This window comes from Dermacentor variabilis, chromosome 3 (assembly GCF_050947875.1).
Source record: "Dermacentor variabilis isolate Ectoservices chromosome 3, ASM5094787v1, whole genome shotgun sequence".
NCBI lineage: Eukaryota > Metazoa > Arthropoda > Arachnida > Ixodida > Ixodidae > Dermacentor > Dermacentor variabilis.
This window is the reverse complement of record NC_134570.1, coordinates 82042324-82070291: the sequence shown is the minus strand read 5'-3', so window position 1 is coordinate 82070291 and position 27968 is coordinate 82042324. Positions and strand designations below refer to the sequence as shown.

The 27968-nt window shown below is 41.4% G+C and overlaps 1 protein-coding gene across 4 annotated transcripts in view; it reads left to right on the top strand.

The window, feature by feature from the left end:
• LOC142575969 (syntaxin-like) overlaps positions 1 to 27968 on the top strand; it is a 46306-nt gene that overhangs the window by 13686 nt on the left and 4652 nt on the right. For 3 of the 4 annotated variants that reach the window (XM_075685826.1, XM_075685824.1, XM_075685827.1), the window contains exons 2-9: positions 956 to 1042; positions 3304 to 3403; positions 3930 to 4004; positions 4906 to 4982; positions 10994 to 11102; positions 12500 to 12573; positions 14253 to 14390; positions 15754 to 15864. In XM_075685826.1, coding sequence (XP_075541941.1) covers positions 1022 to 1042; positions 3304 to 3403; positions 3930 to 4004; positions 4906 to 4982; positions 10994 to 11102; positions 12500 to 12573; positions 14253 to 14390; positions 15754 to 15864 — 705 coding nt within the window. In that variant the 5' untranslated portion in view covers positions 956 to 1021. Of the gene's footprint in view, positions 1 to 955; positions 1043 to 3303; positions 3404 to 3929; positions 4005 to 4905; positions 4983 to 10993; positions 11103 to 12499; positions 12574 to 14252; positions 14391 to 15753; positions 15865 to 16466; positions 27510 to 27968 lie in introns of those variants that run through there. The other variant, XM_075685825.1, reaches the window with a different exon arrangement.

The following is a 27968-nucleotide window of genomic DNA, read 5'->3' as shown; positions in this document are numbered from 1 at the left end:
ATGGAAGCGTTAATTGAGGAGGATAATGATGATAGGGACACTGCCGTTGAGCCACAAAAACAAGGGGTGCTCACAGATAATGTAGCTGATAATGGCCAGAGTACTTTGGGACATTGTTACGACAGAGGCCACAGAAGGATATTTTGGACAAGCTAAATGAAATCTCGGTTTTCAGGTAATGCACAGATTTTCAAAGTGCCGTCGAGCAAAATTTACCGAGTGGCCCAAATACAAGTACGCAAATCAATGCTTTGAATCATGCAAGTGCAATAAATTTTTCTTTTTCTTGCATGTGCCTTTCTTTACTACTTGGGAGAATTTGGAATATTTTTTGATGACTTCTGTTCACGCAAAGTTTTAATTAGATAAACCGGTTTTCTATATCCATTCAAGTTTGTCTTGATGAGAGTCTACTGCATGCAGTTAAAAGCATCAGTATCGCCATAAGTGTGTGCGAAGATGAAGTGGTTATTTAGCCAGCATGATGATCGAGAGTTGAGATTAATATATGGATGATGGCACACTGGTGTGATCACATTTGTCCAGGTAGAGATAATTATTGTGAGAGTAGCTCTCGCATCGAAGCTGAAATGTAATTTGTTTGAATAGTTATTATTACTAACTATTTATGTTATATATAGTTTGTCTTGATGAGAGTCTACTGCATGCAGTTAAAAGCATCAGTATCGCCATAAGTGTGTGCGAAGGTGAAGTGGTTATTTAGCCAGCATGATGATCGAGAGCTGAGATTAATATATGGATGATGGCACACTGGTGTGATCACATTTGTCCAGGTAGAGATAATTATTGTGAGAGTAGCTCTCGCATCGAAGCTGAAATGTAATTTGTTTGAATAGTTATTATTACTAACTATTTATGTTATATATAGTTAAATTCCAACCACATTGGCCTTCGTCAAACTGAGGACTTATCAAGGCTCTTAAACATTTCGCAGGCCCAGGCAGACGAAGATGACTTGGACGGAGATGTGGCTGTCACGCTGGAGACTCCTCCCACATTTATGGAGGAGTTCTTTGCAGAGGTGACATTCGTTCCTGCTTATTTCTATGAAGCCCTGACAGGCCTTCAGGCCTGACAGCACACAGTTGACGTGTCACATTAGCGTATCACGCAGCAGTGTCACATTCTTCCCATGTGCAAGCAAAGCGGGGTTTTGCTGGGACCAAATGGGGTAGTCACGGACTCAATCTCACATGACATGATTCTATTGCTCTGTCAACAGTGACAGTCCTGAAGTGTGTTGTGTAATGTTGAAATGACCACATGATTGATGTAAGTCACAGTTTTGTTGCAGAATTTGACATGAGGCTGAATAAATTGCTGGAGTCCAGCCCGGCTTGTCTTTTAGGCAGTTCTGCAGTTGTAGCGCACTGCCATTCAGCTCAAATTACTGTTTTTTTTTGCTTTGAAGTTTGCAGTGTTTCTGAACTTCCCAGTTGCATGAGCAGCAGACTGGTGTCACCGATTTGTTACTGTAGCTTATTTAGCGTGGCCTGCTGTGGGGCAATCAAATAATGCAGGTTCCTTTACCTTCTCATGCAATCTTTTGCTCTGAGCATCTAATTATTTCACTTAGTGACAGATTAGTGATTAGATTAGTGGAGGTTGTTAGGTATCATGCCTTTAAGCTATATCAGAGATGTTAAAACTTAGATTAACCTCATGAAATCGTCACCAGGGTCCTTCAGTGCATTCACTGCTGATGAAACTCCAGCTTAAGTTTGCTCACTCATAGAGAACCCTGCAGCTGTCCCCAGTGGTGGTTTCTGTTGTGTGCTTGTTGGACCAATTCGCGAACAACAGTCACAATAATATTGTTTTTTTTTATAGGCTAGTTTGACTCCATATTTAGGGAACTGTGGTCATTGACATTGTGGGCAGCTCTTCTGTTGTAATCGAGTGTGTGTACCGCAATTTACATTATTTGTAGCAATAGATGAAAAAAATGATTTGACCTGCCTGACAGCATAGGCACAACCTGACCTATGATTTAGCATATGTGGCTTTGAAAACTGTCAAAACCACTTGTGATGCAGTGCGTAATATAAGTCTCCCATAAATTATATTGTCTCAAATGTCCTAAGGTACTCTTTTTTTGTTATGCAACTTTCCTGTAACTTCGTTGTTGCCATCGGTATTTTTTATTTTTTTCAGACGGTGCAGGTTCAGTGATGAAATATGGTTAACAGGTGTGGCGGTTTGGGCATGTTGATACATCTCGACTTCATATATGTAGCACACGAAAGAGAGAGAGAAAAAAAAAAAGAGGTGAAGACACACGTAGCACGACATTTGTCTCTATCTCTCTTTTTTGTCCTCGTTTTTTTGGGCGCTACATACATGAAGTCAGTGATAAACTTGAAGTCCTTGGTTTGTAATCACCGCCTTATGATTGTGTCAAATTGTAACAATAATATATGTGCTGCAAGACAATAGGCCCACCACTAGCACAGATTTGGGGCTTAGCTTAAGACATTCCAGCATTGGCAGGTAATAAAGTCCTGGGAAATGAAGGCACCAACCAATGTAAATATGCATAATGTGCCTTGCTTGTGAGCTACATTTATTCTTGTACAGAATTCATGCCATGAAAAGGGGCAGTAAGAGTTATGACATATTTGTCTATTTGCTTTCTTCAGAATTAATATTGCACTCAGAAAGCAAATGATTGTAAGAAATAAATGCTTAAATTATAGACATCATGAAATCGACCGATAACAGTATGAGAGGGCAGCGTTTACATTATTTCTTTAGAAGTATTTATTAAACCTAAGTTCACATTGGAATTTGAGGACTGAAAATAGACAATGTATTTCTTTCATCAGAATTTTTAGTTGTCTGGTTGAGCCCAAGTTATGTTCTCTGCAAACATTTTAGGCTAAATGAGCAGTGTTAACATTATTGTGCTGGCTAGTTCTATGAAGGTAAAAGGTTTCAGTACTTTAAAAAAAATTTTCGTTTTTCAAATAGCATTCTGAACTTACAATTAAACCATTAGAGGTGATGTGGTAGTGTTAATAATTCTTTGTGTGGTCATGTTGCAATTGATTCACAACTTCACATGTTTATGGTGCAATATAGATCACATTGTAAAACAGACATGAAACTGGATTTTTTTTTATTTTTGTGTGTGACAAATTTGTGACGATTTCATAACAAGGTGCGACATCAACTGCTGTTTTGGAACCATTACAATGTGCCCACACTAACTCAGAATTCTCTTTCTTTCGATGCTCGTATATTGTTAAGGACCACAAGCAATGTCTGCATTTCCTGTTTCAGGTGGAAGAGGTTGGGCAGAACATTGAAAAGATAGAAAAGATAGTGCTTGAAATGAAGAGGAAGCACAGTGCAATACTGTCGTCGCCACTCCAGGACGAAAGTAAGTGACTCGCGTGGTGTCGATCATTTGCAAGTCTCTTTCGTTGACTTTGCTCCAAGTGCCGTAATGTCTTGAAGCAGGAAGGAAGCAAATTGAAATTAATCGACTCGAACAAGAGCATGCATGAAAAGGTGCAGTTGTCACTCAAGTACAGACACAGTGTTCAGATACAATGAACTGCAGATAAACAAAACCTGAGTAAATGATGCGCTCTCTGCAATTTCGGCTGGCATACTTCTTATTATTATTTTTAAATTTTAACCAGGACTGGTATTTGCAAAATGAGAACAGAATGCAAGCACACACTGCCAACTAAAGTTTTTAATATAACTTTGTTATGTGACATGACTTGCACAGTAAAGAAATGGAGGTAAATAGAGGAAAGAAAAGAAAGAAAAAGCAAGAAGACCAAATACCAAATGACACAAGAAATGTTAATTTGAGCAGTTTTTGGAAACTGAAATAGTTTTCTTGTGTTAATACAGACAGTAATACACTTCACTAATCATATTTCTCTTTCATGTAGAAATGAAACAGGACTTGGAGGAGCTGATGGCAGATGTTAAGAGAATTGCGAATAAAGTGAGAATGAAGCTGAAAAGTATGTTCACTTTTCTTTTTTCACATCTTTATTTCTACTTTCTTTTCTTCTTTTTGCACTTGTAGTGGTTCTCAGTAAACATGCCTTTAGTTTGGAATCACCTGTGTGCCTGATGCCTGTGATATATTTAGAGCAGAAATGTTTGGCAGTCTTTCTCATTCCGTCATTTTGCTCCATTTATTTTCTAAACACCATGTACCAACTAGCGCAAACGCCAACTCCGAGATGTAACCCTGTGTGAAAAATGTTTCTATTTATTTGCTTTCAGTGATAGTGTCCAATGTTTTTAAATTTCCATCATAGTCTGTCAGGCATCACACAGAAGCAAGCAAAAATTTGCCTTGTTCATACCTGCCAACTATCTCAAATATTTCACAAGCTTTATGAATTTGGGCTTGTTTTACGATTTTACAAATGTTACATCAATTAAGTTAAAGAACAAACAAATTCTTCTGATGAAAATGAATCGTTAGTAGGTCCTAAAACTCTTAATTGTAATTAAACATTCCTATGCATGGTGAAACAATGCAAGAAGGTACTTGATTCGAGCAAGTTTAATGTAGTTTAATAAATCACCTTTAATAATATGCGTATGCATTTCTGATTAGGTGTGTGCTGACTGCAAGCTTTAAAAAAAGTTTGTGCTACGCTCCCTCCCCCCTCTCCCTCAGCGGGTGGAATTTTACAAATTTTAAAGCTCACAGGTTGGCAGGTGTGCTTTTTTTTATATCTCAGCTGTTGGGGATGAGACGTGTTGGCAGCGATTTAGCGTACTGCTGACATGAACCACATCATTCATGAAACTTGAAATTGCCGAACAGGTCTTGTTTTATTTTATGATGGATTTGTGGCAGTGCATTTTGTTCTCAAGTAAAATAACTCTTATTTTTAAAAAAAACAGTGATGCAACAAAATATTGACCAAGAGGACCAATTAATCGGGAACAGATCGGCTGAACTCAGGATACGAAAAACACAGGTGAGCTTCCGAGCCATCCTTTAATGTTGTGTTTAAACAGAAACACATATAGAAGCACTTTTGATATTATTTGAGCCTATGGTATTGCGATACTCACAGAGGGCTATATCTGCAGCAGTAGTTATGCAGTCGAATTCCACGAGGAAACATTCACTTAAGTATTTATACAAGAAGTGCTTTAATATGCAATGCAATTAGATGTAGAGTGAGAAATTGATGGCAATCATTGTGACCTTTGAGGCAATATTCTTGCCTTGTACCCTAGGTATCGAAAATTGAGTAAATACGTGTGAGCTTTGCATAGGTGAAGTTTAAAGTTTATTTTACTAGCCGGTGTTAAGTTAACTGTTACATGAAAGTCATGCTCAGCTTTCCTGTACTTTTCATGTAGGTTATAGTTTCAGTCTTTGGTTTAGAGCTTTACCAATGTCTATTTGCTGTTTACTTTATTGTGCATTGATAGAATAAGAACACTTTTTTATTGCCTTTAGTCTTTAGCTGTGGCTGAAAGTCGAGCTAAACTTCATCACACAGCCTCTGTGACACTTTACAAGAATGTGTGCAAACGTCTTAGTATGTTTGCATGCAGTGACATTTTAGTGAATGCTGTGTATGAAAACTTCATAGGAGGTTTGAATGAACTATCTGTCTACACGCTTTAGATAGTTTTAGAATGTGTGAAATTTATGGTTCTCTCATATGTAATTGTCATAAGAGTTGTGGCCATGCTTACCATGGGCACGTGTACTGAAGACCACCTGTTTTACGATGAAATGGTAGAATTAGTTTAGCAGTGATGCATCTAGAAAATATATCACACAGTGATGTCTTCTCCTGGCAGATGCATTAAATTATATCTAATTTCAGCCGTTATCTCTTCCAAAAGAGAAATTGGAAACATGCAAAATAGACAAATTACAGTTAAACTGAAAACGGCGGCGATGGTCAGGCTCAGGGCAATCACAGGTGTCATAGCTTGCGTGAGCAAAAGTACAGGGATGGATGGTTCTGCAAAAAAACAGATTTCTTTCTTTTTCTGCCTAGGTCAGGCATGTACCCAGGATAGTTTTTCGGGAAGGGCCCAACCCAAGTCAACTTTTCTGCGCAAATGAGGGAATCGCGGGGGATACCTTTACTAGTACAAATGTGAATAATGCCCACCATTCGCCATAAAGACGTGTAAACCCGCAAAAGAGAAATAAAATTAGGTGCATCTCACAGGTATACGCCTGTGAGATGCACTTCACCTTTGCTTGACAAACAAGGAACCACATCAAATGGACTTGCGCAGGAAAGAAGTGCAGGAGGACCACTGCCAAGAACAAGTAAACAAGTTAAAGTGTAAAGATTTCTAGTAGCGCTTTTTTAAAAAATTAGTTCTGGAAGAATTATAGAGAAATTTACATTTGTGGAACAGTCACAGTTCTTTTGTATCCCTCATTTACTGCTCCACCAAGTACCAAAATCAACTCGTACTGTTATTTGGGAAGTTGCGCAACGATGCGTAGCCTCAGTCCTGTACAATTGCATAAAGCGCAGGACGCTGCGGTTCTAGACATGCTGTGCCCACCGTGGAAGGTTAGAAAAACACCCACATAAGCACAGCAGAGTAGTGGCTACGTCAGGCGGTTAGTCTGATAATGGTAGAAGTGGCATTCAAAACGGATGGAATCCTTTTCTACTTCCAGTGGCATTTTCTCTACTTCCTTTTTAAATAAAAAGATGTTGACCCACAAATAGTTTCACAAACGACGGTTAAATTTGTTAATTTTCACTTTTCCTTCCTGTTTGGCTGTTGCCTCGGCTCTCTCCTTTAGTAGATCGCTTAATTTCTCAACTCTTTGTGACTCTTGTTTCCAGTTCCCATTTTTCCATGAAAAGTTTTGTACAATTAGGGAAAAGCCAGACGAGGTAATGGTTGACATTGATATTGCTTATGGCTTTAATGGTTATTGCAGGGTTTGACGATGGATGCTGTTTCACATGATTTTATTTTCCACCTTATCTAACCTATTTCACGGGTATACGGTTCCGAGAATCTGCCAGTATTACGGCGAGCTGTCACTCGAGGAAATAATGAAGCAAAAGGAAAAGTTAAACGCTACTGGCGTTGTCCCCGGCCGCAACTCGTTCCGCGAGCGTGCAGACCAGCTGACCACAAACTGAATCCCTTTCCTGATCCCTGGATTAATGTAAACAAAGAAGGTTGAACAAACGAAGCAACAGCGATGTGTGTGACCGTTGCAATAGATGGTGACAACTGAACGCATCTCAAGTTAACTGCGCGGGCACCGAATCAGTGAGAAAGCTGGCCGTCAAAGCCCAGGAGGGGCCAATAACTATCGCCATCCAAAACGAGTGAAAAAAGCAGCCAAATGTTGAATGCCAAATAGCTGTCAAGTCGCAAGATTGATTTGGCCGCGCTTTAGAAATGTGTGTGAGGAGTGGTGGCGTCGGTGGGGTATGATGCTTAACTTCAAGGGGGGGGGGGGGGTGTACGTGCCTGGCCCCTGGGTGTGCCTAGCCTAAGTAGGTGTATTCTGAAATTGTTTCTCACGCTTTGAACTGGACCACATGAACTCAGCTCTGTAGTCATGAATCTTACACTGCATATGTAGGGTAAAAATGAATTGACGTTTTTGCAGAACCTGGGGGTCCATACACTTTGCTCCCTAGTGTTATGACATTCCTTGATGACCTGCTTCATTTAGACATGCGAGGATGCCATCATCAGTCAGCCATTTAACCAGTGGAGATGATTATTATCCCTAAAGGCATCCGTTTTGAATCAAGGTGATGACAAATAGTTGCCTAGCTTGCCTGTTACCTAAGAGTAGAGTCACTATAGATGGCTCCATATAAAAGGGAGCCATATACAGTAACTCTACCCAATAGGTGCATGCAGCACCTTCTGCAGGACATGCTGTTCTCGGGGAGGTAACAAAGTGACGTAGCTTTTGTTTTAGTTTTCATGCTGTTCATCGTCATTCTTTCTGCTGCTCTCAATGCTTGACCGTTCGTGGCTTTCAGGAGTGTGTGCGTGGGCACTGTGGGGAAAAAGCGCACCTTCAGGAGACAGGTCTTTTTCTCCTCCTCTCTCTCTGCCTCTTGATTTTCTCTCTACCTCACTTTTTTCGCTCTTTGACTTCTTGCAGTACGTCTGGGCTAGTCTTGCTTGCCCTCACAAATCTATCTTTCTCTCTCTGCCTTTCGCTTGCATGTTGCGACATTTTATCTCAGCCTGCTGCATTCAACTAGGTTTGCAGTTTATGCTTTTTTGCAATGCGGGAATTTTGTGCATTTCTATCTCTGTCTCTCTGCATGATGTGCCTTGGGGTTTCTCTTGTGCTTATTCTTCTACTGCCAAATACTGATTTCTTCTTGGTTTGTGTTGCAGTTTTCTTTTTTTGTTTTAGTTAGCCTTGAGTGTCTCTTGAAGAGACTCTCACAAAGAAGCCAGCTTTCTTACTCACCCAGCAAGGTGCACTCACACAGTTCACTTCTCTCAGATGTAGTGCCGGTTTCGGTTGCCATGAGTAATACTACCATAGTACAGTCGAACAACCCTGCTGAATACATTGAGGAGTTCATTGTTGTTTATGAAAAATTGTTTTGGTATAAACCATCTAATAATGTAAAGGAAAGCAAAATGAATCCAAACATAATAATTGTAACTTTTGTGTATCCGTTGAGCATGAGTGCCATAAAAGACTTCACTTGGCTGTTACCTACGTTATCACCTTATCTACTGTATACGTATTGCCAAGCTGTCACCATTGTAATGAGACTGTGAGTGCTGGTCATGGACCCTAGCTGCTGTACAGCAGGGTCACACGGCATGTGCCAATGAATGAATGTTCCACTCACTCGAGGTTGCGTGTTGGATGTTGAACACAGCTTGACAGCCAACACGAAAATATTGAATGCAACATTGTGAGAGTGGAAAGGCAGTCGTCCAGGCAGTGCATGGCTCTGAAGGAAAACGAAATCATTGGACGTCGGCCGCTCTAGCCCTCTCTGCAACTATGGCCTTCAGCCTTTAAATATGGGCTATTGCTTAATGTCCTACTTTCACATTCTAAAGGGGGCACATTCGGAGGGAACCAGATTTCAAAAGAGCTTGCACACTTCTATTTTGATGCAAAGTAAATAACTTCAGGGAGCCAAAGTTATTGTGATCTTTTCCACTATGGTGTCTCTGTTAGGTTAGTGTGCACCTTTGGGACATAAAATCCCATTATAATTGTGCTTATTAGTTCATTATAGGAAAATGTTTGTTCACAGATGTAGTTAGTGCAAGAGGTAAGGGCTGTTCACTAACCAGATGCATGATGACAGCCACCTTCCTTTTGCAAAACTGAAACAGCACACCTGTCTCAGATACAACTAGACGTTTGACCTGCCATACATTGAAGTCGCAGAAATTTGAAGTTGGTGCAACTGCTCGTCTATGGACAACTTAGCTTTGGTCGGAAAGGCATGAGACAATCCTCACCTCTCTGCCCAAGGGAAGAGCAGTGGTGGCAGATGTTATTTTTTCTGACCTGACAAGGCTTAAGAAAGAGAGAAACATTTGACTTGCCTGCAATGCTTTTCCTGCTTGACTTGACTCGTGCGCATTTGCTCATTCTGCGAGAGTAGTTGCTTGACGTGGTGCATTTTAGTGCAAGCAATATTCTGCGAGCATGGTGACGCTGTAGTGTAGATGGAAGCTCTCTGGAGGACACCAAAAGCAAATGTTAATTCTAGCTCAAGGGACGTGTCTTCATGAACTCTCGGCAATTGTTATGCTCAAAGAGCTGACTCAACTGCCATAAGGGAATTGGAATGGAACAGGTTGTGTTTCTCGAAGACTGGAGATCGCCTAAAAAAAAAAGAAGACAGGTAGATATAAGTCATCAATTTTTCTGTTGTACTGGTGGTCTTTCCCTCTGCCAGGCACTGTTGTCATTGGCGCTTCAGTCTGCTGTGCAAAGAGGTTGTCGTACATCCTGAACATAGAATTGCTTGAATGGTTATCAGCAGAGAGTTCTTCCATAAGAAGATGCCATGAAATTGGAGAGGCTTAATTTTTTAAGATGTTCAAATGCAGCATAGTTACCTCATTTTCAGCGGTTGGCTAGCACTTAGGGCTTATATTTGGAATATAAGATGTTGTGGGGGTTCATTCCATATCTTCACAATGGTGGGACCAATCACATCCCATGTTCATGCAACTTCCTTGCTAGCAAAAATTTTGTTTTCTGTACGAGTGACATTTAAGACATGCTCAGAGCACTAATTGTAGCTTGAATTGATGTTTGCCTTTTGTGTCCTTTTAAGACTGTCTCTCTCTTGCCGTGTTTGCCATGGCCGTTTCTGGTCCTTCACATTGTGTTGTGGAGGATAACATGAATCCAGAAATGATTGGCAGTCGTAGAGCTTCTGCTTTTTTTTATTGTAAGCACTCATGCCTGACGGTGAAAGGACATGCTAATTGCTTCAGTGTAACTGAATTTCTCATGTTTATTCAGACATCTCATGCAAAAGATCTGTAATTCATGTGCAAAACACAATGGCTTTGCTTTTCTGAGCACTATATAAAATAAAATAACGTAGCTATGTGCTCTTTCTTGGCAGTACTAATTTTTTGCTGTCTATCTATAGGTGTTTTACGAGCTACAAGCAGCTAATATTGTTCCTTGTGATGGCACGCCTAATTCACACTGCTGGGCTACAGCAACAAGCGGGCAGCACCTATGATGTTTTCTATATTTGAATACTGAACAAGCAAAAGTCCTCTAAGACATAGTTACCTATGGGCTCAGTCAATTATGACAAGTTGTACAATTTATTTCATGAAGGAGATTTAATTGCGTATAGTATTCATGTGATCATTTGAAATCAGCTTAGCATGTTCCTTTCTAGTGTACTTGTTTTTGTATAAACGTGGTTGTCATAGTCACGGCGGCATAGATGTGGTTGTGGATGCTATGCATATATCACCGACCTTCTCATTTTTCGTGACACAGCATTCGACACTTTCTCGCAAGTTTGTCGAAGTCATGACAGAGTACAACAAGATCCAAAATGACTACCGTGAGCGGTGTAAGGACCGTATCAGGCGACAACTGGAGATCAGTGAGTAATAACTATGTGACATTTGCGCTTCTTTCACTGGCTTCAGAATACTCTTCTATACTCTGCCCTTGAATGACAGTGACATTCTTTCAATTCAATGCAATTCAAGTTTATTATATACAATAGAAATAATACATAGTTGTGTATACACAGGAGGAGGTACCAAGGTTTAATCACCGTTGTCGGGACTTCTTGTACAAGTAAAACGAGTAAAACTACAAAGTACTCCTGAACACATTGATTGTCGCCTTCATTTGACTTGTGCTCAAGGTTCATGGTGGTCCCTGAAAACCTTGAAAACCCTTGAACGTGAAACTTTCACTTGCAAGGCCTTGGAGACAAGCCTTAAAAATTTTAGCAGATTAAACATTCTTTAGTTTTCCTTGTGGCTAAGCTTAGTTGATTTTATTTTTGTATCAGACCACAAGGCTTATGCTAACGGAGACTCAAGCCAATCTGGTCCTCTTACCATTTTTGTGGTGGGGCCACTTGTTCATATTGGCTGGTGATGGCTTATGTAAACAGTTTAGCTAACATTTTTATTCCTGTAGCAATTATACAGGCGCTTGAGGAACGTTTGCACTGTTGGCGTTGGTGTTGTTGTTGTGCTGTCCTTTTATCAATGAAGCCAGGTGGGCGCACTGTCACACTCTGCTCAGTCGACTCTGCTGGAGCCAGGGTGCAGCATTCTGGCTTCCACTGCTGGCATGAGCGCTGTGTGCATAATACACAGTGGTGAATGTCAAGCTAAATTTATGTAAAATTTCTTTGGGCAGGCTGACCAATGGCGACCGTTTTTCTTCAATCTCATCTCGTGCGCTCATTACATCAATGTTCTGAGATGCCTTCAGCACAACATGACACCATGCTATCGCTTACAATCTTTGCAATCATGCAACAAATAAATGTTTACTTGTTGTAAGACAGTGCTTTGTTTTCTAGCTGTAATCCTTGAAAATGCTTCATCAGAGCCTTGAAGTTCCTTGAAGACTCTTGAGACTTTTGCAAAGGCTGCTACAAGCTCTGCTTGGGGTCATTATAGGTGCAGTTCATATACCACTTGTTAGATGTGCGAAGATGGCTCAATGGCTATGTTGTGCTGTGCAGACTGCTAAGAACTGCTGGTAGGGGCTACTTTTGCGGCAGCAGTGGCTAACTGAAAGTCGTCCTGAGATTGGTCTGCTTGAGTAGCCTTTTCTGGGGGAGCCCCTTTCTATAAAGAAAGAACAGACGCTTTTGGAATTGGGCTGGTGCTTACGCGGAGTCACTGATATAAACACAGTACTACTGTTTTAATAAATTATCATTATAAAACATATTAATTAACCTCTGCAATAGTCGTGCCCCTGGTCATAGGTACATTGAGCCAAATAGAAAATGTTCACTTCATTTTTCAGCGGGGAAAATGACAACAGACGAAGAAATTGAAGAGATGCTGGAAAGTGGAAATCCAGCCATATTCACTCAGGGAGTGAGTACTGCTTAGTATTTCTTTTTGTCCTGCCTTTTTAAAGTTTGGTTAGATGCTAAGCTTCTGGTTGGAGAACTGATTAGTTTTGAAAGACTGGTCAGAGAGATTAGGGTTGTGTGAGGCGTGGATCGTCAAGTCAAATACGTGTGTGAGAGAGGACGATGGGATGAAGAACGAAGCGGTTCAGTTATGCAATCGTGCACTGTTTGTGGTTAGTGTAGTCCATATGAGATGAGATTTCTGCTGCGTATACATGTACATGTCTACAGAATTTGCAATTTGCGCAACTTTTTACACTTGCTGGGCCTCCCTGGCATAGTTAAAAAAGTCTCTTTGCCACCTGTGTCCCCTATAGAATGGCTCGGCTTTCTGGCTGATGCTTCTGCGTAGTCACCTGCTGTTGGGCTCACTATTGACCTTTAATGCCAGCTACGTTTGCTGTGGCTTCCGCATCCCCGTAGTTGTCGTCATTGGTGCTCTCATCAGTGCGCCATGCAAGGTGCTTTTCTGGCAAAGACATAGAAGATAAGACAGTGCTAGCGGTGCCCTTGTTATAAAAGCAATTCACAAGAAGCAGATGCTAGAGCATTGCTGCGTGACTTTGTGTACATTACAGAGAACTGTACCACCTTTTTTTAGACCACTGCTCTCCTTGAAAGAAAACCTAAAGTATTTGCTCAAGCAGTTACTCTAGAATAGCTGCTTGGGCTTGTTGGTTTTTGCATCCTGGTGTTAACAGCACAAAACGTAGACAGGACACGAGACGAATGCTTGTGGTGTCGTTTTCTCATCTCGTGTCCCGTCTATGTTTTGCTTTGTTAACATCAAGCAGGTAGTAGCCTTATATGCTCCGGAAGTGTGAGACCGCTCATGCTTTTTTACTATTTGTTGGATATATCTAAGATGTTTGTACAGAGGAGGCCTTGCCAGGTATTGTGTACCATTGCTTTTGTGCCTTTCTTAAACTCTGTTCAATAAAGCAAAGGTTTAGTTTCAATATTTTTCTTTCTTTTTTAATATCAGCTGTAAAAAAGTAATAAGCGTAGTTTAGCTGGCAAGTGGGACATAGTGGTATCGAAGTCATCTTTCTGTGCAAGCATCATGCTAATTGCACATATGTTTTGAAACATAATGTGCTGACCATGTCTCTGTGGTGCAGGCATTAGCTTGGCTCTTATATATTGACTGGTTTTTCACGAAACTCCAAGTGACTGACAGAGTAGCACTTGAGATTCCTGTAACACGAGTGTATTCATTTTTTCAAGAACAAATGGCAAAGAAGTTACTGCAGGAGACAAGGAACACAGAAATGAAATGTAAAGCTGTGTTAAGGCTCAAGAGGTCCTAGTGCATGTCAAGAAATTGCCCAAAATAAGCGAGCCGGTTCCTCTACAAAATTTTTTAAATGCTCGGCTTGCTGTTGGTAAGAATGATCTTTATGTGAAACATAATTCATGCGTGGCTTATACAGTCATGGATATTCCAGAATTTGTCTTCTATTGCACCCTTTGCTGATCAACTACATCTGCTACCAGAATTTTCTTCTGTTTTGCCCTAGCGTCACAAGGTGTGATAAAGAGCAACAAAAATCTACCTGTGCATTCTGCGACAAGCCTCATCTGTGTGAATGAAAAAAGAGTGGTTTGTTGTGATGCCCCAACTGCTGGTGGTGCCCGCAGATTGTGATGGAGACACAGAAGGCTAGGCAGACACTGGCCGAAATCGAAGCCCGCCACCACGACATCATCAAGCTGGAGAAGAGCATCCGGGAGCTTCACGACATGTTTATGGACATGGCCATGCTGGTGGAAAGCCAGGTATGGCCAGCTTTACTTTGGCCGGGTGCTAAAGGCTTCTTTATAGCCCAATGTAACATTCATACACGTATATGCGCTCTAAGGCGTCACATTATGTCGGGGAGAGGTGACCGCTTTTTAGTCTGCTGTGGTATGGCTGTCGTAATGGCTGTCCGTCAACATGTGCCAGTGGCACTGACAGCAAGCTAGAACATGCTCTACATCACATCGGGCTATGGTGCGTGCATTACGCTGAATGCTATGCGTGCATGACTGGGAACCCTCGCGCGCAGCAGTTTGTGAATGGCACTACAGTCATTGACAGTGGCGAAGCTGTGCAAAGTAGTCCGTGCACTGATTGGCCTGTGTGTATTGACACTCTAATTCGAAAGACTGCGTATAGCATTTATCCAGCCATTGAACTGTTCTTGACGTCAGTTGCTTACATTTGACTTTAAAAAGCATGCACATCGACAGCATGTGTGACGTGGTGCATTTCAACCAGCGCTCGCTGATGCACAGGCTACTTCGGATTATAAGCTAGCCTTAACTGTTTGCACTGTTCAGTACCACAGAAGGAGATTTAAAAAACCACACCAGTTGCCGGGTGTGATTTCTGCTTTTATCATGGGACTATGTACTCAAACAGAACTTGTGATTTACTCTGACAGCAGCTAAATGTGCAAAACTGAGTTCGCTATGTCCATATCTCCATCCTTTTCATTACACCGCAGTTGTCATCAGGCTGCCTCCTTATCTTCAGCTTCTTGTGGCGAAAAAGCAAAAACAAATTTGTTTGCTTCCTTAACTTGTAATTGAACTAATGCCCCTGAGACAATGAACAGTAGGGAGTTGGTGCATAACTTATAGAGCTGTCATGCAACTTTCACAGTTGGCAATACAGTTGAGTGACAGTGTAGAAACCTTTTAGGAACGAACCAATATAGTAAAGTAAATCTTAAATTTTTATCGCCGGTACCAGAAACTATTATGTGCTTATAACGAATGTTGGAGGTAACAAACATATTTTTGTGTCGTATTGGCCTTTGTTATGATGAGGCTGAACTGTATGTGCGGGGATTTGTTTGCCATGCAGACTCTGGAAGTGGCCACATCGTTCTTGTTTTGTTTTGTTGTTGCTCTCACATCCTTGCGTGTATGTCGAGGCTGCAGTAGCCAACACTGTAGCGGATAGAGACACTGCGGTGCATATTGCGCAAAAGAAGTAGTGCTTGAGAAGATGGTGGTGTTCATTGCAAGAACCCACTGCTGTCGCAGTAAAGGAATTGAGAGTCGCAGGAACAGCTAAAATCTGCCGATTTTTTTTTTCTTTGTCTGTGTGTGTTGGTCCCTGTGTTATCACAACGATTGTTGCGGCTCGCAGGGAGAAATGGTGGATCGCATTGAGTACCACGTGAAGAATGCTGCAGCCTATGTGGACACTGCCACTCAGGAGACTCGACGAGCTGTTCGTTATCAGAGCAAGGCACGCAAGGTGGGTTTTATATATAACAAAAAAATGTGGTCTATTGCCTTTCATATTATGTCTGCATCCAATATGAACTTATTCTGGAAAATGTGGAGGCATAAACATGAAAGATGGCTCATGATGGTCATGATGCAGTTTGATAATGATATCAGTGTTATTGTTAGTATTATGATGGAGCAAATTTCCCTGCTAAAAAAAAGGAGCTATATATATACAAACACTGCAAGCTCACCTAATTCTTGCTGATTCCCTGTGGTTACTATGAGATGCTTCATGAGCTTGAAGCAATTAGAGGTGCGGGTTCACATTGTGTAATCCAGTCTCCTAATTGGTTATTTTCTTCTACAGCTCGTGACGGTAACACCCTATCATTCATTGTTTTGTTTGTTTTTCTCCTTTTTAGGGCTTCAGTTAATTTTCTTTCTGTTGAGTTTTTGTTCGTGCAGCGTTACCTTGCACAGTTTAGAAGCTCAGTTTCAGAGTATGCAGCCCATTTAGCATTTTATTGGTGCCGTTTTTAGTAGTGGCCTGCAGTCCTTTAGGCAAGCAGGAAAATATTATTATTTTTTTTCCGTCGTTTCATTTTTGTTTATTTTTGTTGTTTGCAGAAGAAAATAATAATCCTAGTCCTGATTGTGGTCATCGTCGTCATCCTGGCCATAATCATATTCGTCTCAGTCCGGAGATGAAAGAAACGGAAAGGACAGCGACATCTCTTTGTCGTGCACCAAAATCCTTCACAGAACCCGAAATCCGCAGCACATTTCTCATTGCAATAGCCAGCGAGGCATGGCAATACTGCAACATGGCAAGACGGGCCTGCCACATATTTTTAGAAATGTTCCACTGATTTTGCTGTTGCTTTCTTGATATATATTGTTAGTCGCCTTTGTATTTTAGAACATGTATAGGTTGTGCCAACTATGGCGATAAGCTCCGGTGGGAGCACAAGCAGTGAACTCTCTCGGTCGCCATGGACAGGTGTCACGGACTATTTAACTATTATACTGGCATCTGTACTGACTATACACTGGTACTTGGTGCCAGCTTGGGCCTGCACGTTAGTTATGCAGCGTGCACTTTGCAATGTAGATAACTGAGGGCATAGTGTTGTGATGTTGCGTATGATGCGCCATCATTTCTTTGTTTGCTTGTTTGCAAATGGAAAGTTAAAGAATGAAAATATATAGCACAAGAGCATTGAAAGGGCTAGCTCACAACCTCGTCACATGTTTGCATCCCTTTCGAATGAATCTGAACTGTCCTGCTGACATCACCAGTAAAGATGGTGATGTCAGTAGGACATCACCATCTTTACTGGTAATATCCTACATTACACCAGTATTACACATTAGCTAGTCAATGTAAGATGTGTTTCGACCTGGACGTGCGCGCACCTAGCTGTGCTGTAGTGTTAAGCATTTCCTAACGAGCATTGCCCCAGCATATCGCTAGAGGCCAGGCGCCAGTCACCTTGCAGGATATTTTTGTACAACCTGTGTAACCTTTCTGTATATTTGACCACAACACGTAGAACGAACACACTGTGATGAGTAAATTTCTTTTGTAGAGATAATTTTGTTCAGCAAAATGCATGTGTTGTAAGTGCAGTAAGCGTGCCGCTTGTAAAAGTAAACTTGCTCTTTGATTGAAGTACTTCTACTATCATTAGGTCCATTCAATTCACCTGCACCACTGAGAACCAGTTCACGGTGGTTCACGAGAAGTTAAAAAAATTGTGCAGTTAGATTTCTGCAGTGCAGGCACAACGTGACACTCAAAACGAATGTCAAGGTGCAGACGCGGTGCAGGCGTTATGTTTTGTCCAAGTAATGTGCATGGATTACGTAAGTTTGAGAGGTCCTGAACTGCTTGTCTAATCAGCTTCTGAGGCATAAATACACCCGTGCTTGCTTAAAGGGCCCCTGAAACGGTTCGGACAAATTTTGTAGACGCGTAGGGTACAGCTTAAGTAGAACATTCGCACCACAATTTAAGTGAAGCGTTACGTATTAATGGAGCTACAAACGATTAGAAGTTACCCTCCTCCCCTGCCACGCTTTTCCTCCTCAACTCGTTCGCCGAGCGAGCGGGGCTAAGCTCCGCCTTCACTGGTCCTGCGTCACGATGCGACGTCACATCGTCCACTTCCGGTTGTTTTGGAGCCCGCCCCTGCCCGCGCGAAACTTCTCCGCTAGCCGCTTGGCTGTCGACCTCAAGCGAGAGCTATCGAAGCAGCGTGCGTTGCGAGCATTCTGTCGTAGCGCCGAACGTGTCTGGTATTCCGTTAACCACAGGCAAGCTGGTCATTTCGGCAAATGACTGGAGGCATAAACTCAAGCTGATGAAGGAACTTTGGCGTAGACTTACGTGAGCGGCCTGATCGGTCTGCACGGTCCAGACACTTGTTGGCGCAGCGCTTAACCAGCCAAACAAAATATTGCTCTAACCAAGTGTAAAACATTTTGAACATTTATGAAAACAACGTGTTGATGATTACACTCCTGCGAAAAATACGCACCAGCAGCAAACAATACGCTTCGTTGCTGCTACTGTGTATGGTTGAGCTCTCTGCCACCAGGTGGCTGCACCGTGCAGACCATACACCTTTGCCCTTCTGCTCATCTCGGCTCATCCCGTTACGGCACAGTCAAGCGGCCAGACCCTGTCCCCTTGCGCTTAAGTTTGCCCTAATACGGGACTCGCGAAACGCTATTGCGTTAGTAATCTTCCGGTGTAAAGTGACGGCCACAAACGCGCAAATCCTGGCGCTGATCGTAAAGCGGCAGTCCGATGCGCAGCAGCCAGTTCGCTCGTACGCTGCCTTGCAGAGGGACACGATGTCGCAGCTTGACATATTGCCAGTCGCTACGTTTGCAGTCCACAAGGCAACAAAGTCGAATCATAGTGCTCGCGAAAAGACTGAGACCAACTCTGACCGCGGAGCTCTCATCAAAATGGAGTACGTTGTAACACAAGCAGACGACACTTGCTGTGTGCCGGAAGTGCTTAAGTGTACTGAAAAATTGTTCTTGTGCATTCTCTTTATGCTACTTTCTTTTTATAAAAACAAATTAACTAACATTCCAACTATTACGAAGATCATTTGTTTACCATAAAGTTGGAAAAATTATCGATCACGCGCCCTGGTCAGCCAATCGGATAGCTCGCCCCACTGACGTCATATGGGTGATTTCGGTCATATGGGTAGGGGCGGCTTAAAATTCCGCCGAGCACTGCGCTGCGATCGGCAGCGATGTGCATTTTCAAAACCTTATAATAAATTGCACGCTTTACGCAGAGCACTTAGATGTGTCAATTAATGATCAGAAGGACCTACTATAACGACTCAGTACGTTTGTAGAAAATTGTCAAAAGCGTTTCAGGGTCCCTTTAATAAGCGGGTTTGCAACGGTGCTTGCGCATATGTGCTGTGTAGTCTGCTGCACTGCTGCTTCGCACCTGTACTCTGCACCAAGTGCTCTGCACCAACAGAGGAGAGGGTGCAGAAAAATCGCGAACCAGCCTTGCACCTTTCTGGCGCCATTGCTGCACCACTGAAACTAATGGCAGGGTGCAGCACCTTGTGAACTGTTTCAGGTGGTGCAGGTGAATCGAACGTACTACCTATTATTTTGAATGCTCTTCCATAGCACCACTAAGTGCTAATTTCATTTGCAACAGCAATCTTAGTACTTTCATTTAGTAGTTCTTTTTGTTCTTTTCCATTACTTTTTTTTCTTGTATATATTTAGCACCATGCATTTCCCTGTTGCAGTGTACCATCTGCAGATGCTGGAATTTTTTTTTTCTTGCTCGCTTTCTTTAATGGCATCTTGGTAGTCTCAGTATTGGCACATAACACTGCTTCATCTTCATGGAATGGTTACCAAAGCCCTTGAACACACTGAGGTTGTGATGGACCAGAGAAAGGAACGGTGTTCCTTGAGGCCATCTTGCACAGTCATTTGCCAGGTTGATACTAGAAGTGTTTTAATAGTGACATTTTAAATTGAATTGGATGTTGATGTCAGAGGAGTACGGGCTTTGGATACTGAAATGACTACTGAATATTTCTATAGCTCTGAAAGTATAAGAAGAAACGGCGAGAGAGGGTGGGTAGCACCTACATACAAAAATATATCTTACTGTTACTTCCTGCATTACACAAAATGCTATTTTGAAAGTCTATTTGACTAAGCCACTTCTAATGAGCAGGTTGTAAAAATTACAAAAACTCACAGCTGGCTTACGTTTAGAATTTGTAGCTACTGGTTGACTGTGTGCATGGAACGCTTTCATCACTGGAAGGCTCTTGTAACTGCTGTGGGCCTGTATAGTACAATCAAATTTAATTATAAAGTTGAATGTCGAATTCTTATGTCAGATATTACTTTCATTCAGAAGAAAAATGCTTGATTTGTTTTCAAAACTTTTAATAGTTGCAGACCTCCTAGATTGAAAGATGTACAATTGTTTGTGCCTTACGAAATCAAAAAAAAAAATAATAAAGATGGGTGCTACAAGGTGCCAGTTATCAAAAAGAAACAGCATATTCGATAGGATTAGCTGGTGACTATACGCACTGGAAGGATCAGTGGCAATCCAGATGAAACATGCGCAAGTGAAGGGAAATGACTTAATGGTGTTGCCTTGTTTCTCCCTTTAAGTTTCTTTAGTTCATCTCGTTGTTTGAAATGCAACTGGCAGGTGGTGCATGCCCTGCATTTAGCTTAAAAAGGCTGGTTGGACCGGCGGTGTGTGCATGTGCCAGAATTTGCAGGTTCTCTGAGTGGGGAGGGAGGAGCATGACAAGGAACTGAGCTATGCACAGTGAAAGGAACTAAACGGCAAAATGTAAAAGTGGCACGGCGCCATTGCTAGTTGTGCAGCCATCTAGCATGCTCTGCTTAGCGTACTTCTGCGGAAGATGCTGCAGACGATGCACAGATCTAACTTTTTTTTTTTTTGTTATCAACAGGTGCTTTTTCATATTAAGTAACCCTCAGATGTGAGTCATCTATGTGCCGCCTTTCGCACTATTCTTAAAAATAAACATTGAGAGGATTAGGCTAGCCAGCTTGACCACGGCATCATTGCAGGAAACACAAACTGTGGTTACAGAAAACGAAAAAAGAGGTGTTTGAAGTGTGTTCACGTTGATGAACACACTTCAAGCACCTGTTTCACATGACCTCAACAACTGAAGTCACATGATTGAGTGCAAGGTCCACTTGTACAGAAAACCTGAGAAGCACAAAAGTAGGCAGAAGTGAATTTCAGCTTCATGTGTGCTTTTCAATCTTTCAATGAGTTTTCTGCTCCAGTGTGGCCTTTGAATGAGGCCTTAATTACAAATGTCAACGCACTGTGCTTTTCCAAGAAAAGAGGCATCTTTGAACCCTTTGAAGCAGTAATTGTTCTAGAACTTTCGTATTCTCCAGAACTGACAAGCTGACAAGGTGCATAATGTGGCACTCAAATCTGAAGCTTCCATGCATGCTCAATAGTTCAAAAACAACGAAGGCTGGTGTGATGTTTAAAGCAGAACATTTGGATGTAAGACAACTCAGCCATATTGCAGGTGGTCAGGCAGACATCGACAGGCGATCCACCAAAGTGGATTGTCACTGAATGCACTGTTTTCATGCATAAAAGCAAGTCCCTTTGTGCAGTGGACATTCCAAACTCCTCTGGGCAATGAAAGAAATCAATGTGCTTTGTCGAGTGAATCTGCACACTCCGTATAACCAAAATAATAGTCATTGATCAACAGTTGGTGAGCAAGGAAGCCTGACCATGGAGAAAAAGTTTCAACAGTGGGACTTGCCTTCATCAAGGAAATAGCTGCTTTCCTTGGCAGGGTTTATATAGAACCCGCTCTCCCGAGGGTGAGGAGGTTAAGTAGGTGGGTAAGGGTAAGATGAGGGCTGGATGAAATGGTAATTTTGAAAGGAAATGGTAAATTGTGACTTAGAGTTTATGGGCAGGGGGGATCTGCTGGTGCTTCCTTAGCAATGGTGGCAGGGTGCCTTTAAGAAGGGTGCAAGGGTGCCTTTAAGAAGAAGGAATGCTGGTAAGAAAAGAAAGCAGTGAATAGTATGAATGTGTCTACACGAAAGTAAAGAGAAAAAGAAATCTTGACAAAATTTAACCATGTCACTCACTGTTGATCAATTTAAGTCTCCCATCTTTCTTTGACTCCTTTGTCTTGTTAAGTTAATATGGATACTTCCAACTTGATGGTGTGGTTAGGTTGCTTTACAAATGAGAAAGTTCTTTCATTTTCTGTGTCTTTACAGCAATAACACGATAATCATGGGAACCAAAGACAACATATTGCTATATACTATATGTTATTCAGGCAGTGCTTTTTAGCCTGGTGCTGTTTATTGACAATAGTCAGCTGTGTACTTTTTAGGCATATCTAGATACCTGTTCAGTTTCTTTTTCCTTTGTCATTATGGTAGTGAAACAACAGTTATGTTTATTTACAGCTGGAACAAGTGACAGCACATCATTCCTTAGGCATTGCTTTTCCTTCTTTTACTGATGTGGTATAAAGCTTGTGCTGCAGGCCTTTACTGAAGCTGTGAATGCATGCGCAGTTGTGAATTCTAGTCGGTGGTTTATTTCTCTTCTTTTGTTTTATTGGTGGAAATTGTGTTAGTCAATAATGTTCCTGTTTTTTACATGTTTGAATGAATGTTCTCAATAGCTGTGTTTGCATCGAATATTTTCCGATGACCACAACGAATACATATTGGGGCAAGATGCCCCAAATTTTCAGAAATATGATTTGAAAAGAAAGGGGCACAAATCTGAGTCATGCTTTGTACGTTGCAACAGTGTTTTTTTCTTCTTTTTTGATTGCTTCTTTCAAACTTCTTTAAGAATGAGGGTTACACCGGTGTCACACGGCACACTTTTGATCGCGATCAAGCTCAATCCGTATCGAATTTCTCAGTCGTGATTGGCTCCTTTGCGCAGGCTACGCAAGGGAGCCAATTGCAGCAAGGAATTTCGATCTAGATTGGGCGGGATCGCGATCAAAAGTGTGCCGTGTGACGCCAGTATTAGTCGTGTGTGTTGAGGTGGGGGGAGGGAGGGGTTGATTTGTATACCTCTACTGGCTCCCTTACGCCTATATTCTGTTCATGTATCTGTGTAAGTCTGCTTGGATGGTTTAGCTTCTTGCTCAATATTATTTTTCATTGGTGCTATCATATATTGTTTCTGAAGCCGGATGAACTTTATGGACTTTGTGCAAGATTGAGTAATCATTGTTCGTATGGCTTCCTTGGGTTGCTGATTAATTGGCGATAAATATAGCCATAACTATAGCTATAACTAGGCTTCTGGTGCGTCACTGTATTATTGTAGGTTAGGCCAATATTTAGCAGTTTATCTCTCTTCAAAAGATCTGCACGGCTAGTGCGTCACACCATGAAAAGGGCAAAACATTATGATTATGAGAAAACTGTCGCAGGAATGGCACAGAAATAACGATTATCAAAGTTAAATTTTTTCTCATGATAAGCAAGAAGAGTGAGCAGCACAGATATTTAAATCTAAATGGTATGCCCCACCTTTCTTTTGTGTTTGTGCTAGCATTATACGTGGATGGTCTGGAAAATGCAAGCTTTCGTACTTTGGTGCAGTCAGTCAAAACCACAGCATGTTCTGGCAATTAAAGCAAACTGGTGCGCGTCGGAAACAGTGCTTATTCATCCCATCAGAAAACTATGGTAATGTGTGGCACAGAAATGAAATACAAGAGCATCATCTCCACATTACTATGCAGAAAGGTGTCAAATTTCTTGACTCATGGTTGCCGTGGGATGAAGGTGCTTGCATGACGGGAAGGGTAGGGAATGTCAGTTGCACCAAGTCCAGTACCGAGGAATGGGCCACTCTCTGAACAGACCCTATCTTATAATATTCCTCTTCCTTGCTATTCCCATTCCCATGCAGACGTGCACTTAATTAAGCAAAAAAAAAAGTTCAGTATCCTAAATATTATGTTTTGCTCCTTTGAAGTTACGGGTTTCTTAGAGCATTGTAGAGCAGGCCTTTGTCCAAGTGCACGAGGTACTCAATATGCTATTTCTGTCAGAGAAGTGCAGAGAGCAAGAAGCATCATTGTATCTGCAATATTTCTACAGATGCGCAACAATTTTGAGATATTCTGCAAGTATATTTAGATGTCTCTCTATAATTTATGAGTGTCATTTCTTTTTATTTTCACTGCTACGCTTTTCTGGACAGGTTTAGGTGGTCAGTAGCTTTATTTTAAAGTGTCTCATGTTCTATGACCACAGTGATGGAATGGCATCATCACACCCCTAGTGGAAGGGAGTTCAGCATAACATAAAGTGCCTAGAAACTAACACCCCCCCCCCGCCCCCCACCTCCCACTCTCTTATTTTTACTTCTCAGTTTCATCTGGTTTGTGTCATTTATCCAAACGCAACATATTGCGTACTGACATCTGTGCTCAGAGAAAAGAAACCCCAAAAGCTCAAGGCCCACTTTTTAGATTATATTGATACATAGAGTTGCTGTTATCAAAGGTGCTTTACCGTTTTTCTTTGTTTAATCCTTTCTACACACAGACTAGTCCTGCTCCTCAGCTACCACTGGTGTCAATCTCATTTTTTAATGTTTTAAACCTTGTCTTATGTACTAATGGCAGGGCACACCTGTGTGTTTACTTTTCTAGGTTTACTAGGTAACAGGTTTCTAGGTTTTCTAGGTAACAAGCGCTTTATTTCATTTCGTTTTCATGCCTGGCTCTCTGCCGCATTTTGTCAGCCATGGTAATGGTGGCACTTCAAGTGCAGTACAGATATGTTTAATATGAGCGGGCTGTGTCTCTGATTTTCTTTACAGCTGCCGTATTGGCTCAATACCTCCAGTACACAGTATTTTGATCTGTGTGTACACTGCATAAAGATATAGACACCCTTGTAATTACTTTTCCCTCTTTTAGTATTATGTGCCAAAAATTCAATGCTGTCTTGATCACTTTTGGTCATCCCTCGTTGTACGGCATCTTTTGCTGCAACAATAATTTTATAAAAGCATCAGTACGATGCTGAAGTTGAGTTGGAGACCTCATTTGAAGTCTTATCAACTTGCACTAATTCAAACTCCTGAGGATTGTACACTGCTGTTTGCGTTCCTAAAAGTTTGGATTATTCAGAGTTATATACAGTATTGTCCAAAATATAATTTTATGAAACCAGTAACTTATTCACAGTAGCTCAGTAGCTTAGAAATGTGCAAAATATTTTTGCGAGGTACACGAGTCAGCGATCAGTGGCCGCCAAATCCTCTGGTCGAGAAGACAAAGTTCTGCGTGCCCACATCCGCATTATTAGAGCCATGAATTTGCAGCCAAATTGATGGAGCCGTTCTATAGCATTGCCGATTAACATATCAAATGTTACATAAGAAAGGAAGACAGGTAAAAATGGCTCTCTTATTTATGCTGCTGCTTTATTTGTGCTTAAATTTTGCACAGAAATGGTGCTGGCTGGCACTTTTCTGGACAGAAAGTTGGGGAAAGTATTCCTTGATCATAATTTCTATTGGCGCCTCCCTCGTAATGGTGCGGCAACAAATCATCACCTAGCCTGCTTGAGCTAATGAGCAATCACTGCATTTATTGCAGCCTTGGCCCCAGAATGGTGGTGCCATCTATCACTATTCTGGCAAAGTGCAGTGCATGGCTGTGCTTTGTTTGAACAACCATGGCACACTCTCAAATTTTGGGGAGCTTGCACCCATATCCAGAGGCGATGTCACCTTTATTGATATATGCCGGTGGAATCAGTCGCCACAGACGTGGTGTGGTTGAGATTGATTCTTTGTGAAATAGGCGAGTGTCTCATCCCAGACGTAGTAATAAACAAAACACACGACAAAATGCTATCGCCATGTGAAATTCAAGAACGAACGAGCTAACGCTTTAACTGGAGGAGCCCTTTCTGTTTGCGTCTTTATTCACTCATTCATTAATGGGACACTAAAGAAATTAAGGTGAGCTAGATTGAAGGATCAGGATTCAGTAATGACGAATTTGCCATTTGTAGTGAGAACAGCACTTTTGCAAGTGAGAAAATTACGAAAATGGAAAATTGGAGTCGTGCCACCCTGTTTTAGACTTTGGTATCTTTCGTATGACATCAGCACTGGCTGATTCACAGAGAGAGGCGGAGAGGAAGGTCACATAAGGGACTGTCAACTTGTTCGTTTGGTGTGGGCAGTTCAAATTGAGGAACAGGAGCAAGGTCTTTGGTGGCGATTTACCGTGCAACACGGTCACATATTGGCACACAAAAAACAGTGATAGACTTCTAGACGAATAATCTGTTCATCTAACTTGGCTTAGTATTTCGTTTTAGTGTCCTTTAATTGCGCATCCTGAATACCTCATTTGAGGTATTCAGGATGCACAATTATGCACTCTGCAATGAACCCCTCTACAACTGAATTACCTGTATAACGGAGAAATAATTCTGTCCAGGTTTTAATGTGAGCGGTGCATTGTGCAACCTTTACTACTAACTGACCTGTATAATGAATGATTTCAGAGGCCCCAAGCACTTAGTTACAAAGGCATTCGCACTGCATTCAGACGTTTTGACTGTCCACTCATCATTCCTGTTTTTAGCTGCATTGATCTAACTCAAGAAGCCAAATGGTCAGTGTCATTAAAGTGTAAATAAATAGTGCAAGCATGTGAATAAACGTTAGAATTGATAAGAAGTTGGAAAAAACATTTGGAAATAGCTGCTACCATTGCGGCTACAATGGGAAAGCTCATATCTACCTAGCATAATAAGCAGGTTTCAGTGCTGACACACTATAGTGTTAACACAGGTGCTTTTTATTTTTTGTTTTAATGCGTAAAAGTTTTCTTCGATATCCATAAATTATACATCACAATTATTGTTTTGTGTGAACAAGAACTGCATGCTGAGGGTGGTGTTCTTGTAACCTGGGCTGGCTACACTCCGCATGTGTGTTCTAGAGTGCCCTTGCTTTGCATGCAGGTACCTTGAAATTGGGTATTTCGTGTTTCATTGATTAATAAGAAGTATTTGAATGGCATGGCATTTGAGGCCCTCTGCCAGCTTGTGTACTTTAAACTAAACAATACGATCAGGGTGATTTAAAAAAAGAAACGGTACATAAGTATTGTGGTCGCAGTTGTTTAAATGATATGGCATGGTTGGTTTTTTCTCTGCCATTTGGAAAATGGACTACCCTGTTTGTTGAACCTATCATAATAACCATCTTTTATGGTCGCATTCTGGTCTAATTGTCCTGTTTGCATTTTGATTGTCCTTGGTAATGTGCTACTACCATGGTGCGATAGGTCTGAATGCTGCGAATTCCTTGTTCTTTTAAAATCATTCATGTTGATAAGGCACATAGTGGTGTAACGAAACTCTCATGTGGGAGTCGTGCACAGTCGTGCGAGTTGTTACATAACTAGCCATGTAGTTTACTAGAGGGTAAGAATCTCTTGTCACCATGTCATAAGTGGCTATGAGAGAATATTTCTGCTGAGGCCAATCATATGTTTTTGTTCATGCACTGTATATTGTGTATCCTGCAATAAATGCCCGTGTTCCATTAGTTCCAAGTTTCTGTTTCAGCATTTATCTTTCGTTTGATCAGATGCTCCAAGTCGAACTTTTGATACGTTCTTGCCATAATGAAACGTAAGTGTTTCTTTTTGTTTTTTCGTTCATTTCAGTTATGACGTTTTCTATGCTTTTGCATTATTGTATTTTTATTATTTTCTAATTCACTTTTTCTTTTATTTTTTTCATGCTGCACAACACTCGCAGTTAGGTCCTATGATGTGAGGTCAGGCCTTGTTGCACTATGTTGTTGGCCAGCAGTAGGGCAGGGAAACAAGCAAAAATGTACAACTCTGTTTGATGTGTGGTATTGCACTGTCATGTTAGAGGCGTTGCAGTGAATGTGCTTCGAAACAAGTGCATGCACTTCCTGTTGCACCATCACTGCTTTGTAGAATTCCTTCTTGGGCAGAAACTTAGGAAGCTGTTCGAAGAAAAACGTAGTCTATTAAT